The 17,526-nt window shown below is 35.8% G+C and overlaps 1 protein-coding gene across 1 annotated transcript in view; it reads right to left on the bottom strand.

The window, feature by feature from the left end:
- RABGAP1L (RAB GTPase activating protein 1 like) overlaps positions 1-17,526 on the bottom strand; it is a 799,508-nt gene that overhangs the window by 303,317 nt on the left and 478,665 nt on the right. The window contains 2 exon segments of the mRNA XM_033198684.1: positions 2,017-2,160; positions 4,630-4,755. Of these exon segments, the coding sequence (XP_033054575.1) occupies positions 2,017-2,160; positions 4,630-4,755 (270 nt within the window).

Raw genomic sequence — 17,526 nt, 5'->3', positions numbered from 1 at the left:
CAACTCAATGACAACAGAAAAACCAGCTAGCCCCATTAAAAAGCGGGCAAAGGACATAAATAGACATTTTTCAAAAGAAGATGTACAAATGGCCAATAAGCATATGAAAAAATGCTCAACATCACTAATTATCAAATAAATGCAAATTAAAACCATAACATGATATTATCTTATGACAGTCAGAATGGCTATTATTAAAAAGCCAAAAAATAACAGATGTTAGTGAGGATGTAGAGAAAAGGGTCCACACTGCTGGTGGGAATGTAAATTAATACAACCTCTATGAAAAACAGCATGGAGATTTCTCAAAGAATTAAAAATAGAACTACCATTCCATCCAGCAATCCCACTATTGGGTATGTATCTGAAGGAAAAGAAATCATTGTATAAAAAAAGAGCACTTGTATGCTTATCACAGCACTATTTATAATAGCAAAGATACGAAATCAGCGTAAGTGTCCATCAGTGGATGATTAGATAAAGAAAATGTGGTATATACATACAATGTAGTACTATTCAGTCATAAAAAAGAGTAAAATTGGCCAGACGTGGTGGCTCAAGCTTGTAATCCCAGCACTTTGGGAGGCCGAGGCGGGCAGATCACGAGGTCAGGAGATCGAGATCGAGACCATCCTGGCTGACATAATGAAACCCCAACTCTACTAAAAAAATACAAAAAAATTAGCCGGGTATGGTGGTGGGTGTCTGTAGTCCCAGCTACTCGGGAAGCTGAGGCGGGAGAATGGCGTGAACCTGGGAGGTAGAGCTTGCAGTGAGCTGAGATCGCACCATTGCACTCCAGCCTGGGCGACAGAGCAAGACTCCGTTTCAAAAAAAAAGAGTAAAATCATGTCATTAGCAGCAACGTGGATGGAACTGGAGGCCATTATCTTAAGTAAAACAACTCAGAAAGTCAAATACTGCCAAATAATGTGTATACATGGACACAGAATTTGTAATAATAGGCATTGGAGACTCACAAGGGACAGTGAGAAGGGGATAGGCGATAACAAACTAGTCAACAGGTACAATGTGCATTATTCAGGTGATGGTTACACTAAAAGCCCAGACTTAACCACTACACAACATATCCATGTAGCAAAACATCACTTGTACCCCTTAAATTTATTAAAAAAAAAATTTTTTAAAGGAAGGATATTTACCTTAAGAAGCATAGCAGTACAAAACTGTCTAGAGTATATATATTAAGCTTATAATCACATAGATAAGCTTATATTTTTGATTAGTCCTGCTTTTTAAGATAGCTATATTTTATATACATTTATACTGTCATTGAAAATATACACTTCTTATCTGGCAAATTCCCTATTACTGCTAAGATTGTCAAACATTTTGATGAGCAATATAAGCTGTATACATGCATAATACTGTTTATTTCTTTAAAAGAGTAAAGTAAATAAATATAGCCACCTAAGGAACTAAACGCAATAAAATACACAAATATAAACACCTAAGAAATTCTGCAAACTAATTTTTGAAATATTCTACTGTATAAAAATATAATTATGTGACATAATAGCTTTAGTTTATCATTTGTCTCATCATTTGGCAGCAGTCCCAAACAGGATAAACAGAAAGATATCTGATGAATTGAGAAATTAGTTATTATAAAAATCTTATTTATATTCACTCTTGGAGTATAACTCATTAATATTAAAAAAAACACCCAATTCCAAATTCATTTATTTAATCTTAAAGGCACTGTATACTGGTAAAACATTATTATACAGATATAGAATTATTATGAATTTCATTATGCAAATTTAATCACCCATTTTACTTTGCAGGAATTATATATGCCTTAATATTTTCATTCCTCAGAAATAATAAAATTACAATTAAAATAGTTTTTACTGAAAATTCAAATACAACTTTTTGGTCAGTGAGTATTTATGGCTTAATGTCCCAGGCAAAAACAAAAGGAAGAAAATTGTAACCATCTTTAGTAGAAACTACTTTCTATTTTGGCTTAGTGAAAGATGGGAGTCACTCTACCTCACAAAGCAGTAAGTCAATGATGTGGAACACCATGCAGAGTGGGAACTTGGCAGTAAAAAGAGTGAGAAACCACTGGGATGCATACATATGAGCTTCCAGGTTCAGATCACAAAAATGGCTATGCAGGTCCGGTAGCTGTTCCTAAAAGTCAAAGTGGAAAATTTAGGAAGAGGAGCAATGAGAAGCTTGCAGCAGAACAACGAAGTTCCTGCCACAACTACAGCTTTCTGTGATCACTGTAACTGTATTCTAGTATTGGTTGTCTTTTATATAACTGCACAGAAGTGAAGATAGCAGATGAGAATTAGGGATATGACAGATAATTGAGGAAAATAAAAAGAGACTTAAGAAAGACTATCTCTTGCTCACTTGACTGTTCTTGTTTCTTGCAAAATGCTCATTCTACAAGAGCATCTGTAGTCTAATGAGTATCTTGACTCCAGGGTCAAGTCATAGCATCCCCACTCAGGGTTAAATTTTTTTTTTTTTTTTTTGAGATAAGAGTCTCGCTCTGTCATCCAGGTTGGAGTACAGTGGCACAATCCTGGTTCACTGCAACCTCTGCCTCCCAGGTTCAAGTCATTGTTCTGCCTCAGACTTCTGAGTAGCTGAGATTACAGGCACCCTCCACCAAGCCTGGTTATTTTTTGTATTTTTTACTAGATACAGGGTTTCACCAAATTAGCCTGGCTGGTCTCGAACTCCTGACCTCAAGTGATCTGCCTGCCTTGGCCTCCCAAAGTGCTGGGATTACAGGTGTGAGCCCCTGTGCCTGGCCCAGGGTTCAATTCTTAACTAGCTAGAAAAGAAATGTATCTTCTCTTTGGAAATCATCTAATGCCAACATTATCTGGGGTCTATGATGTTTCAGTATATTTTTTGAACACTTAGAAATTTCCAAAGCATGACAAACTATTTAGAAATCTGTCTTCAACATATTAAAAATGGCAAAGCAAAGAAAGTGTGCAAGGGTATAATACATAAAATTGGATATCTCCTAAAAATGTCTTTATGGTAACTTTATTTTTCCCCAGTTTAAACAAGCAAACGGTTTTCAAAAGCATGAACAGCAAGGTACAAACTATTAGCATAGTTATTACCATAACTGAAAGACAAAGGCAAAGTCATGTAATAGCTCACCTCCATTTTGTTTTCATAAATAGACCACAAAAAGAATAAAAAAATAAATAAATAAACCATTTGTTGAACTACATGCGCTCTTTGAAAAATAGCCAAATGTGCCCATTAGGTACTTCAAATGGAATGTCCAAATGCTCATTCAGTCAACTGAAAAAAAAAAGTGCTAATAGAAAACTGTGGTTGAGGTTCTTCATAGTACCACAAATTTGTTCTTTATTAGGTATATTTACTTGATTCTCAAAGCCCTTAGGAATACTGACCTTTGAAAATATATGAACTTTTTTGTAAATAAAAGGCAAAAAGTGAATAATCCCAAATATTTACTTGGTAAAATTAAATAGTTAAAAAGGAGCTTATTGCTTTTAATATCTATACTTACCAGATTCTTCTACACAGTCTTTTTCCTCCTTAATGCCCATTTGTCATTGTACTTATGGCTCGTTTTACATCCCTCCCTCCTTTTATTTCTTTTCAATTTTAAAGTCTTCTACCCTCCTACATTCCCTTCTCTGAATAAATTTTTCCTTTAACCTCACTGCAAATTCATCTTCTACTGCCCTGTTCTTCTAATCTTTCAGTCTCCTATTTGCTTCATTTCCCTCTTTAGACACCTACGGATCCCCTGGCAGTTCATATCAATGAGTTCCTACTAGCATCTTCTGCTCTCACATTCTACTAACCTCCTTCCTCAACCATTTTACCCTTCCCCAAGATGGAATCAATCCATCCATGTACTTCCTTCACATTTCTCTTGGATTCCCAACACCCCTTTTAGACAAAGTCACATAAACATGCCACACAGACCCATTATAAATTTAAGATTATCAACTTCAGGTGGAACTCCAAAGTTAGTTAAAAATTCCTTTTGTCAGCTCTGGTCAATCACTTTGCCTGTGGTCACAATCTTTTTTACTATGTAATATTTGGTATATATAAAAGGATGTATATTTCTCACACACATTTATAAATACGTATTATAAAGCACAACAACGAGATTAGGAATTATATTTTAAAACTTTTAAATATATCCCTACAGTATTTCAGATATGTTTTATTCTCTTATGAATATCTTTCCGGCTTTTCCAAGTGTTCTATGTAGACCCAAATAAGGAAGTGGTGCTAATCAATATGGAGAAAGCTCTTAGGTATTTCAATTTTTACTCTGTAAATATCTTCATTCCTCTACAAACAATACTTGGCAATCTCTTAATGATTAAACTCATTAGATTCACCCTTCAAAGTATGTTTAATTTGAACATGTAAAATGTGAGATATTTTTAAAATAGTAAAATGGCTAAATAAACATATTATGATAGACCAATGTAGATGCTGGTCTGAAACTAAATTCATTTACATTTTCTACAATATTCCATTAAAATTCTATAATTCATTATTGCTTACCAACTCTATTAGGCTTTTTCTATGATTCAACAAAACCCTGAGTGATAAAAGTTCCTAATTTTTATTTACCTGCATTAGTCTCTCCAACTGGTAGAATTTGCAATGAAGATCTTCAAAGTTGTTTTTGTAGAGGTCTCTCAAACCATAGTCGTACATGATTTTCACCAACACACAGAATGCTTGTTCCTCTGGCATCTACAGAAAAACATATACATATACAACATAAATAAGTGGCATTTTGCCAGAATGTCAGAAAAGTTCCCTCATGTTATTAGTCCTCTGCATAAGTAGCTGAAGTCCTGGAGCGAATGAAGTCCTTCAGAGCCAGTCTTTGGCAGAGTGACATGACCTCCTTACTTGAGATGAATTATCCTCTTTTGTTAATTTTAATCATGTTGTCATTCATTCATTAGGCCATCTTTAAAAAGAGGCAATACACTCATGATTAAAAAACCAAAGCACACTTTGGGAGGCCAAGGCAGGCGGATCACTTAAACTCAGGAGCTCCAAACCATCCTGACCAACGTGGCAAAACCCTGTCTTTATAAAAAATTAAAAAATCAGCCAGGTGTGGCAACATGAGCTTGTAGTCCCAGCTACTTGGGAGAATGAGGTGGGAGGATCGCTTGAGCCTGGGAGGTGGAGGTTGCAGTGAGTGAAATCACGTCACTGCATTACAGCATGGGCGACAGAGTGAGACCCTATCTCAAAAAAAAGAAAAAAAAAAAGAAAGAAAGAAATCAAAACAATGTAAAAGGATCTAAAGGTAAAAGTCTCACTCCTCCCTATTATTATACATACACTAATCCCTGGTACCTACATCCCCCAACCTCTTTTGCATAACCTCATATCTACTCTTAATAATTTCTCCTGTATTCTGCCACTGATTATCCATGCAAATAAAATCATTACATTTTTAATTTTATTTTGTCCCATCCTACATAAAAGATAATATTCTATATACACAGTTACACATCTTGATATTTCTTTAACAATGTAAGTTGGAAATCTATCTATCTCAGTATAAAACAAGTTGTCTCTTTATTTTCTTAAAAGCAATTACACAGTATTCCATTATATAGAATATACAGTACTATAGTTCATTTAACTAGTTTCCTATTGATACTTGAGATGTTCCTAATTTTTTAATCATAAAAAGCTTCAATAAACCTTGTATATGCATCATTTTGTACATATGCAAAAATGGGGTGGGGTAGAGCACATTCCCAAAAGGGGGAATGCTGGGTGAAAAAATAAATGCATTTTAAATTTTGGTAAATAGTGTGAAACTATCTTCCCTGAGTTTTCTTGATGCTGCTACTTTCTGTAAAATACAATTTCAGGGAAATGGTCAGTAAACTCTAACATATTAGTTTTCTAAGAGGTATTTTTATCTGAATAGGGAATAAAGTCTGAAGTCAAAGGAACAAACCTCTAAACAGTGGTATCAACAGGTGAAAGAATATGGAAAGGGACATACCTAATATTCTAGAAATTACACCAAACATACAGAAAAAGTTGTACTTACTCAACGTCCTAGGATGTAACTATTATATAAACATCTACTTTAAATATTACTTCCTTGAAAATTTACATTTGGTTGATTATAGTATTTCATACATTTGTCAGACTAACTTCATACTTCAATAACTGAATCAGGTAGAGTTCCATTTATCCACTTAGAAATGCAGTTGTTTATTTAAAAGTTTATACAAATCAGCCACTTCTATTTTCTAATTATAAACCATAAAACACCCAAATTTGTTAAACAACATCTCCTAAAATTAAATAAATACACTATAGTGTTTTCATTTTGATTCTTTAAACATTTGCTTATTTTCTTTTTATCTATGAGTTGTTTGAGACCTTTTCAAAATTTCTGGCCACTGACCTCAGCTATTCAAGTTAGCAACTATTTTTCAGCTTCCATTTGGTTATTTAGGATACAGTTACATTGTATTCTTTACTCCTTTGTCATCAAAACTTCAAGTGACACTAACTTGAACATATATGGCCAAGAATACTTCTCTTAACAAGTTGTAAGCCTCCTCATCTTCCTCTCAGATCTCTACTCAAATGTCTATACAAAATAGCTGCATGTAAAATAACTGTAGCCAGGTAGGGCGCAGTGGCTCACGCCTGTAATCCCAGAACTTTGGGAGGCCAAGGCAGGTGGATCACCTGAGGTCAGGAGTTCGAGACCAGCCTGGCCAACATGAGGAAGCCCCTCTCTACTAAAAATACAAAATAGCTGGGCATGGTGGTGCGTACGTGTAATCCCAGGTACTGGGGAAGCTAAGGCAGAAGAATTGCTTGAATCCGGGAGGTGGAGGTTGCAGTGAGCTGAGATCGCACCACTGTACTCCAGCCTGGAGTTTTGAGACTCTACTCAAAAGAGGAAAAAAAAAAAAAAAGATAACTATAGCCAGTCCTAGAGACACTAATTCACTTAAGTCTTTCTCTTTCTAAGTAAACAACAATTAGTTGAATGTCTTACCATCTGGTATCTTATAAAGGGAATATGTTTTTATTTCTTTGAATGTGGTAAAATCATTAGGGCAAATAAAAGGTTTATGTGCCTTTTGGCATTCATACATATACTCACTGAACAGATGAGGTGCAGGCACTGTTCTAGGCTTTAGGGATACAGAGATAAAGGTATAGTGCCTCCCTAGGGGAAGAGTAAACAGGCAACTCAGCTTGAGTTTCATAAGGATGCAGAAGTCCTGGACTAGGGAATGTTGAGTGTTGGAAGTAAACGTAAACACCAGAGACAATTTTGGAGGAGGCAGAGCTAGATGGCCAAACAGCAATCATCCTTCAGCAATCATCCTCCCTCAAGAACACCGAATTGAACAACTATCCACGCAAGAAACACCTTCATAAAAAACAAAAATTCAGGTGACTGATCACAGTACCTGGCTTTAACATGATATCAAGGAAAAAGGCACTGAAGAGGGTAGAAAAAACAGTCTTACATTGTCTACACCACACCTATCCTATCCTCCCAACATGTGTAGAGAAAGAATCCATGCACTTGGGAAAAGGAGAGTGCAGGGACTTTGCATTGGTACTCAGTGCTGCCCTGTCACAGCAGAACACAACACAGGGCAGAATTTAGCAGGCATCCAAGAAGGAAGGATTTAGACTGGCCCCAGTCAGAGGGGAAGCCCCCTGGCAGACTAAAGTGCCCTGGTGTCCTGAACAAATTGAAAAGCGGTCTAGGCCACAAGTATCACAATCTTTCGGCAAGTCCTGGTGCTGTGCTTGGCTTGAAGCCAGTGAACTTGGGGTACATACGATCCAGTGAAACACCAACTGGGATAGCCAAGGGATCAAATAGAAACAACAACAAAAAAGCAAGCGTGGCTACACATACACCCCTTCCCCAACTCCAGGCAGGGCAGCCTGGGAGATACCCCTTTTCTGCTTGTGGAAAAGAAAGGAAAGAGTAAAGAGGACTTTGTCTTGCAACTTGAGTACCAGTTCAGCCATAGTAACATGAAGCAGAGTCCTGAATCCCCTGAGTCCAGACGCTAGCTCCTGAACAGGATTTCTAGATCCATCCTGGGCCAGAAGGAAGCCTGCTACCCTGAATGTAAAGACCCTGGGGCCTTGAATAAATACCAGCAGTAACCAGGCAGTAGTCACCAGGTACCATGCTGGCTTCAGGTGTGACCAAGTACAGTCGCAGCCATAGTAGCCAGTCCTAGCTGTGGTGGCTAGTGCTTGTGTCACCTGCTCCTCAACTCCAGGAAGCCCAGCATGAGGAGAAAAAAACTCCATTTATTTGGGGGAAAGTGAGAGAAGAGAAAAAGAGATTCTAGGAATGATGGAATTCTCTCAGATCTTACCCAAGCCCACCAAGCCTCAATCTCTGCGAGTCTGCAAAAATTGCAGCATTATTTGGCTTGGCTCATCCCCTAATGCAGATATGACTTCAGTGACTGAAGATTTAGATCACAACACTTAACTCCCTTTAGAAAGCCTTCTCAAGAAGGATGGGTATAAATAAGTCCAGACTATGAAGATTAAATACCTAACCTTTCAATGCCCAAATATCGATGAACATTCACAAGCATTGAGAATACCCAGGAAAACATGACCTCATCAAATGAACTAAACAAGGTACCAGGGACCAATTCTGGAGTGAGAGATATGTGACATTTAAGAGAATTCAGAATAGCTACTTTGAGGAAGCTCAATGACTTCAAGACAATACAGGAAAAAAAAATCAGAATCCTATCAGATAAAGTTAACAAAGAGACCAAAATAATAAAAAATAATTAAGCAGATATTCTGAAGCTAAAAAATTCAACTGACAAACTTAAAAATATATCAGAGTCTCTGAACAGCAGATGATCAAGCAGAAGAATTAGTGAGCTTGAAGACAGGCTATCTGAAAATACATAGAGAAGAAACAACAACAAAAAGAATAAAAAGACATTAGGCATGCCTGCAAGATCTAGAAAATAGCTTCAAAAGGGCAATTTATGAATTACTGACCATAAAGAGGAGGTAGGGGAAGAGATCAGAGTAGAATACTAGAAAATAAATTGACTGGAGTTGAAAAGTGATGCATAACAGTAGAGTTGCAGCACACCATTATATACCATTTTTATCATACAGATAAAACAGACAATGTAAATAATTTCAAGAGCACAGACAACAATAAAAAGTGGTCACATAACTAAGAAGTGATGAATTTTCAGTACTTATTACTTCTGTTTTTAACATGAGTTATTTAACTGTAAGTTTTTATCATTTAATTTTTGACAACGGCTGTGCTTAACAACTGGTTCACAGAATTCCTGAAAATTTAACAGTTGGCCCTCAAAAGTTGGTATGATCTGGCTGTACATAGTACTGATATGACCATGATAAAGAGTTAGGAATGTATTCTAAGTGCAGTGGGAAATCAGTGAAGAGTTTACAGCAGCGGATCTGATTTTTATTTTTAGTAAGGTCACGCAGCTGCTACCAATTCCTCATTAGTTCTCAATACTGAGGGACAACTATATTTTGGTTTAGTGAGAATCTATCACTTTTCATTTGTATAAAGGTATAATCTACAAGAATCTATATTCAATCATTCCCCTCAAAGTTTTGCCCAGAAACAGATCATGAATATACAAAAGGCACTGCAGGGGAAAAACATGATTTTGGAATTATACCAATAGATGTTAATTTCAGGTAAGGTTTTAATTACTTGCTGGGTGATCTTGAGCAGGTAACCTCTTTTAATGCCTAAGATTTTTTTACTTCTAAAAAATTAGAAATAATAATACCTATGTCATAGGGATGCTACAAGTATTAAATGAAATATATTTCAGAGACATATGCATACTGTTGGCAATCACTAAATGTAAATTTCTCTTCTCTTTCCTTCCTTAAAGACAGAGACTCTGTCTTTTACATCGACAATTACCAAAGTGCTTTATACAAGGATACTCAAAAGAATAAACATGCATAGGTAAAATTTTTATTCTAAGATCTTTCTGTTAAAATGATTTGCTGGAATTTAAGTTCTTAACATGAAGTAGCAAAAATGTGCTGCTTTTCATATAAATGACAGCATTTCTTGTGTATCAGTAGGAAGAACGTCCCCTTCCTCCTCCCCATGCTTTTTATGACTTAAATAGTGACAAGCTGCACTTTCAAGGTTCTCCACATAGTTTTGCATACAAGCTCAGAGGGGATAACTGGGTTGGGGTATACTCTATAGCACAGCTCTGCCTTTAAAATATTACTGATCTTTTAAAACTGATCATAAGTGGCACTTTGTTATTTCCCTTTAACCTGAGGAGACTCTTGCTTTCTCTGAATCCCAAAACTTTGTTGTATACCATTATAGTTATTTGTGCGCTTCTAAACTCTAAACACTACTGTAATGTTGTACTCCCCGCTCCACAACTCTTAGCATAAAACCTTCAATAAATATCAAGTGTTAAATATTTCTTTAAGATAAACTAGCTAAACTCTGAATACATCTGCCTTTTTAATGAAATCATGCCACACAAGTAGGGCAATCTGTTGGTAACTGCCAACAAAAATGTAGAAGGAAAGTATTGGTGTGAAGGCTAGAAGCAAGCGGCAGCCAAATGCAACTATATTCAAATTTGATTTCTTATACTTCTATTCCAAATGCTAAATATGAAAAGCTTTTATATTATCTATATTTTGTATTGACTATTCAGCTTATCCCTCAATCGGCATAAAGAACATCAATCGAGACGTGAGATGCAATGCTAGGTTATACTATCAAACTTCACCTTAGTACATGCAGTTCCTCCACTAGGTAGTATGGTGGTACCTACCTACTTTAAAAAAAAAAGCACTAAAATGACTATTTAACTTATTACAATGATTGATGCTTCATAGAATAAGATAATCCAATTTATCCAATTTATGCAATTCGTCTAAAGTTACAATAAAAATAAATAACTGAACAACACATCTTTAAATAAAATATTAAGATGTTGGAATATGGTGGGTCTCTAAGACTGAATGTCCATTTTTGCTGTGTACAGAAACTTTATTTAACAGTGTTATTTCATTAAGGAAAAGAGAGGATAAACATTAACATATTATAATTTAAGATGTCAAAGTATCATCCATGGCTTTATGAAATACAAAACAAAATACCTGCCTCACATGCATAATTGAGAACTGAGTGATATAATCACTGTTAGGTAATAAATGTTGATAATGATCTGACACTTGTACTAATTGTGATGACCACTGAATGGAGACTATCTCCAAGCCCTCACTACTTCTCTCCACAATAAACTATAAAACAAAGCAGTGCTAAGTATTTCAAGTCTTTAAGATGCACCTGAAATCATTTACATCAAGGTATTTTTTGAAGTAAAATTGTACTTTGATAATTTAAAGGGATCCCCATAGTTAGTGTAAAACTAAATTTCCTACTTCACATGATGTGTTTCACATCTTTTTGGAATGATCTACCTTTCTCTATGAAGAAGATGAACACTCTACTGATATTCCAAATTTTCTTCAACAATAATGAATGGGTCCAGCATGGTGGCTCATGCCTGTAGTCCTAGCACTTTGGGAGGCTGTGTGTGATCACTTGAGGTCAGGAGTTTGAGACCAGACTGGCCCACATGGTGAAACATCATCTCTACTAAAAATACAAAAATTAGCCGGGCATGGTGGCATGTGCCTGTAATCCCAGCTACTTGAGAGGCTGAAGCAGGAGAATTCCTTGAACTCAGGAGAAGAGGCTACAGTGAGCCAGCATCTCACCACTGCACTCCTGCCTGGGTCATAGAGCAAGACTGTGTCTCAAAAAAAAAAGAAAGAAAGAAAAAAGAAAAAAAGATGAATGCTAGTGACTATTTTGAAACTCAAGGTTATTTATCATGTCTTCATTTTTTGTTTACATATTAAAAAGCAAACAGAATGAAAACTTCTAGCCATTTATCTATTTTTCCTTTAAATCAAATAGCTTAATACATTTAAACTGAATGTAAATTTATAAGCCATAAAACTCTATCATTGTATGATATATTAGATTCCTATGTGTAATTCATTCAAATTAGTTGGACCAGGGACCAAAAGAAAATTGGCTGGTCAAATAATTATTAATTTAAAAGCAAATAATTATTAATTTAAAAAAATAACAGCAAAAAATAAAAATTTTAAAAAATTAAAAATATAAAAATAAATAAATAACAGCAACAGTTAGCATTATTAGACATATTCATTCATGACCCCATTTGACCCTCACAAAAATCCTGCAAGGTAGGCATTATTTTTACATTGTAAGTATAATACTAGTGAAGTTCAAAGAAGTTAAATGACTTGCCAGTAACTAACTATAGGTCTATAAAGTAAAGCCTGGTTTTAATCTCATAACTGCACTATTTTTGTGCTAGGTACAAAATATGTAAGACTCTTTATGCTCATCATAAGGTACGCAATACTCATAATAAGCTTAGAAGCATGATAACAAGAAACTAAAGCTCAGTTGAAGAGACTTGCCCAAAGTCATGTAACTAACCACAATCCAAATTCACAGTTGTATTTTTCAGTATCCCTTGAAAGAGTTCAGCTTCAAAAGGCAGAGAGATGTAAGATAGTAGTTAAATATTTTTTAAATAGGTAAAATGTTTGTGTATATTAGGACACAGGGAGATGTTGGAAAATGGCTCAAAAGCATTTGATAAGAATTAACTCGGAATAGAAAAATGAATGCTTCTTTCTCTTGAACTAGAAAGAAAAGTGATTTGGAAGTATAGGACTCATTTTTCAAATACACTAAAAACCTTGTAGTAAGTGTATCACTCAAGATGATGTGATGCACCTGTTCAGCACCCTATTGTCCCATCATCTAATATCAAAACCCCTCTTCCTATAGGAAGATCATTCTGTTGTTTAGGATGGGGCTGATGGGGTTCACCAATCTGGACTAAAGACCTGGGCTGTGACAATTAGAATGCCCTACCCAACCAGGCCAAAGTCCAACAGGAAGAAAAACAGAGTGAGTTGTTGTTGTTGTTGTGTGCCATTTTAAATAAATGCAGGAGCTATAATAAGACAGTCCCTTTTAAACAAGGTAGCAAAAAATGTCCCTTTTAAATGAAGTTGTCCAGATCATATGAATCCAGGCGAGCCAACAGTCATTTTGCCCACTTTTTTGTCTACTAACATAATTCAGACAATAAAATTCAAGAAAAGCAGAGATACAAACAGATTATTGATGACAAAATGTAAACTCTGGAGTCAATCATGTGAAAAATCATCTCTAACTCTAGATTTCCCAGTTATATGAGTCAATTCTGTCACATGCAGCAGAAAGAGTCTTGAATAATATAATGCCACAAATGCTTAACTTTTTTTTTTTTTTTTTTTGAGACGGAGTCTCGCTTTGTCACCCAGGCTGGAGTGCAGTGGCCGGATCTCAGCTCACTGCACGCTCCGCCTCCGGGGTTCACGCCATTCTCCTGCCTCAGCCTCCCGAGTAGCTGGGACTATAGGCGCCCACCACCTCGCCCGGCTAGTTTTTTGTACTTTTTAGTAGGGACGGGGTTTCACTGTGTTAGCCAGGATGGTCTCGATCTCCTGACCTTGCGATCCGCCCGCCTCGGCCTCCCAAGTGCTGGGATTACAGGCTTGAGCAAATGCTTAACTTACATATATATATATACACACACACACATACATATGATAGAGACTTCAAAATGAAGCCTTTATCTTGTCACTTTGGACTCTGGAATCTGTAATTCTGCTTCTTATTTACGTCCATTGGTTAAATCTTATCCCAAACCTGTCTTTTTGGGGAGAAATATTTTTAAATTTATAATTTTTAAATTTATTTTACTCTGAAATACAACAAACAGAAAAATGCATAAAAGTTAAATGTACACTTTAAGGATGCATGTAACCACTATCTAGGTTAAGAAAGAGAACACTGTCAATAGCCCTGAAAATCCCTGTGTCTCTTTTCAGTCATGGTTCCCAGTTTCTCCCTGAAGAAATCACTTTCCTAACTTTAACAGTTATCACTTCATTGGTGTTCTTTATAGTTTTTTCCATCTATGTAGCATCCTAACAATAGAATTTAGTTTTGCCTGTTACTGAACTTTATGCAAAATGGAATCATACCAAATGTAATGTTGTACTTTGCTTTTTTAAAAACTATATCTTATGTTTATATGATTCATTTGTATGAACCAATGTAGTGTAAAATATTCATTTCCATTGCTGTATGGCATTCATACTCTAAGAATACCATAATTTAGCCATCTTACTGTCTAATTACAATTCTAATATTGGACATTTGAATTGCTTCAGTGTTTTGACTGTTATAAACACTATTAGGACAAAAGTAATACAAGTATTTTAATGTACAAGTGCATAAATTTGACTAAGGTATGTCTAGGAGTAAAACTTCTGGGTGTGTATATCTTTATTAGATAAAGCCAAACCAGTTTCCAAAGGAATTGTGCCTAGTCATAATTTTTTTTTAAAAAATTCAATAGTTTTAAACATGCTAGATTATTCAAACATAATCTTTCCTGAATTGGAAAGCTTCTATAAATGCCAATATTAGTATACATACAGTAATTTAACCTTAAAAAAGAACATAATCTTCTGAATGTCTAAAAAGGTACATGTTCAATTAAAAAATGTAAAACTACTAACAATAAATATGGTAGAAAATATATTGGGTTACAAATTATCTAAGGTATTTTCTATAATTTTTAGAGTAAGTGAAATATAATCAGATCATAATTTATTATGACTAAGAGATAAAGACTAATATTATTATTATGAAATTACAAATTATTATTGTATATTTGATTACAAATGCAGTTGAACATTGTAATGGTTGCAGGCAATCTGTACTATAACATTCTCCAACTGTAAATGACAAATCTCTTGTAATTTCATAAATGGATGTATAAGAGTCTACTGTGATAAACATTTAATTCTCACTGCCTAAACTACTACATGTTACAAAGCTATTGTCAAAGCATCTAGAAATTTCCAAGTACAAGAGGAGGCTAATTAATTCTTTAAACTACTTAGACATGAAAAAAATCCTAAAAATTCAAAACTGTTTTTGAACATACTTTCATTTTTGGTCTTACTTTCTTCTCAAGCAATGAATGTGAAATATAAATGACTATGGGTGAGGAAAGGACAGCAACCCAAAAAGAAGCAGGCTCTGACAGTGATTAATATGGAGCTTCCAAAGATGTCTGGCAGCAAAAAGAAGCAATAGCTTATGTAACTGATAACAAATTAGTCAGTAAGACCCTAATAATGTATCTCCCTGGAACCTGAGATAGTGTGTTTGATGAATTGTTTAAACCAGTCCGTATTCTTCCATTTGTTTAAACCAGGGAGACAAAAATATAGTAAAAAATAAATTACAGTTAACTTCTGTTATTCAAATTGGTTGAATGGATGGGTTGGTTAGTTAATGGAATATACTAATTAACAGAATCATCAAACATACTGCCAATTAAAAATTAGAATATGATATGTTTTTCATTAACAGAATGCTGAATATTAGTTCATCTTTCTCTTAAGGATTCTAAAAGGATTTCTATATTTCAAGTTACTTTTATAAAAGCCATGACAACACTGAATAATTCTATTAATGTAGAAAGTGTGAGATACTAGACCAAATTTCTGTCCCTCTTGTAACATATACTGGAAACTATCTTGTTGCATTTCACAAAGGCTGACTCATCACATGGCCCTTATAATAGTAGAGTACATAATGTAGAAAAAATTCTAGGTATTTGAGCTCTCTAGTTATTTGAATCTCTCTCTTTCTCTCTTTGGGGGCGGGGGTGGGGAGGGTGTTTCCAAATAATTATGAACTTACAATTAACCCAAACTCCTGTAAAATCCAAAACAGATTTCTCAGAGAGATATTCTTCTCACTGAACATTTATAAATATAATATGTTAAACAAGGCTAAAATGCTAAACTATGGTAGCATTTAATGCAATATGTTAAACAGGGCTAAAAATGCTAAACTACGGTATGTTCAAAGATTACTTTGTGGCCGGGTGTGGTGGCTTACGCCTGTAATCCCAGCACTTTGGGAGGCTGAGGTGGGAGGATCATGAGGTCAGAAGATCAAGACCAGCCTGGCTAACACGGTAAAACCCATCTCCACTGGAAAAAAAAAAAAAAACAACAACAACTAAAATTAGTTGGGCATGGTGATGCACGCGCCTGTAGTCCCAGCTACTCTGGAGGCTGAGGCAGGAGAATCACTTGAACCCAGGAGGCGAAGGTTTCAGTGAGCTGAGATCACACCACTGCACTCCAGCCTGGCGACACAGCGAGACTCCATCTCAAAAAAAAAAGATTACTTTGTTCAAACCAAAGCTTCATCACCCATGTCTTGAACTTCAGCTTCTCATCCAAGTAATTATAAAGGCTTCCTTTAGAAGAAAGATGGCTCTGAACCTTGAAGAAAACATCCATGTCACTGGGTATGGTCTCCAGCCTCTTAGGGTAGGGACCTGACTATTCTAGATTCTACTGGGTTTAGAAGGGGAACAAGGGCCCCTGAGAATTTGTGATTATAAAGTAACTGGTCATCACAGGAAGTCCCAAAAAGGTGAGATGTAGAGATATCAAAGAAAGAAGAATAACAAGAAGATAGAAACTGTCATAAACAGACAATAACGCAACAGAGGAAAAAAAATCAATCTCAAAGAGAGACAAAGTGAAAATCATAATAGAACTATTATAATTAAAATCAGGTTTTCAGAATTAGGACCATGAATCTATTATAATTGCTCTTCACTTCCAGAATGCTAAACAATGCTTTCCTTTTAAACTTGTTGGACCTCTCTGTTACATTTGACACAATTCATTGCTTCCTCCCTATTGAGAATCTGAACTTCTTTAAGGATTTTACTTCCTCATCATCCCTTCAAATGTTTGCTGTTCCTGGGATTTAATCTTTTTACTCTATTCATTCTTCTAGACAATCTGATGTAGTCTCATGACTTCAGCTTTCATTTCTCCTCCAGCATTAATCTCTAGTATGCAACTGGCTGCTGAACATCTATCTCCACACAGATGTCCCAGGAATAACCTCAACTCAGATAATTGGAAACAAAACTTATCACTGGACGGGTGCAGTGGCTCCTGCCTGCAATCCCAGCACTTTAGGAGGCCGAGGTAGACGGAACACTTGAGATCAGGGGTTCAAGACCAACCTGGCTAACATGATGAAACCCCATCTACTAAAAATACAAAAATTAGCCAGGTGTGGTGGCACATGCCTGTAATCTCAGCTACTTGGGAGGCTGAGGCAAGAGAATCACTTGAACCTGGGAGGTGGAGGTTGCAGTGAGCTAAGTTTGTGCCACTGCACTCCAGCCTGAATGACAGAGCAAGACTTCATCTCAAAAAAAAAGGCCGGGCACGGTGGCTCACGCCTGTAATCTCAGCACTTTGGGAGGC

This window comes from Trachypithecus francoisi, unplaced genomic scaffold (genome assembly GCF_009764315.1).
Source record: "Trachypithecus francoisi isolate TF-2019V2 unplaced genomic scaffold, Tfra_2.0 Lachesis_group5, whole genome shotgun sequence".
Lineage (NCBI taxonomy): Eukaryota > Metazoa > Chordata > Mammalia > Primates > Cercopithecidae > Trachypithecus > Trachypithecus francoisi.
Note: the sequence above shows the minus strand (reverse complement) of the source record. Positions and strands in the feature narration are given on the sequence as shown.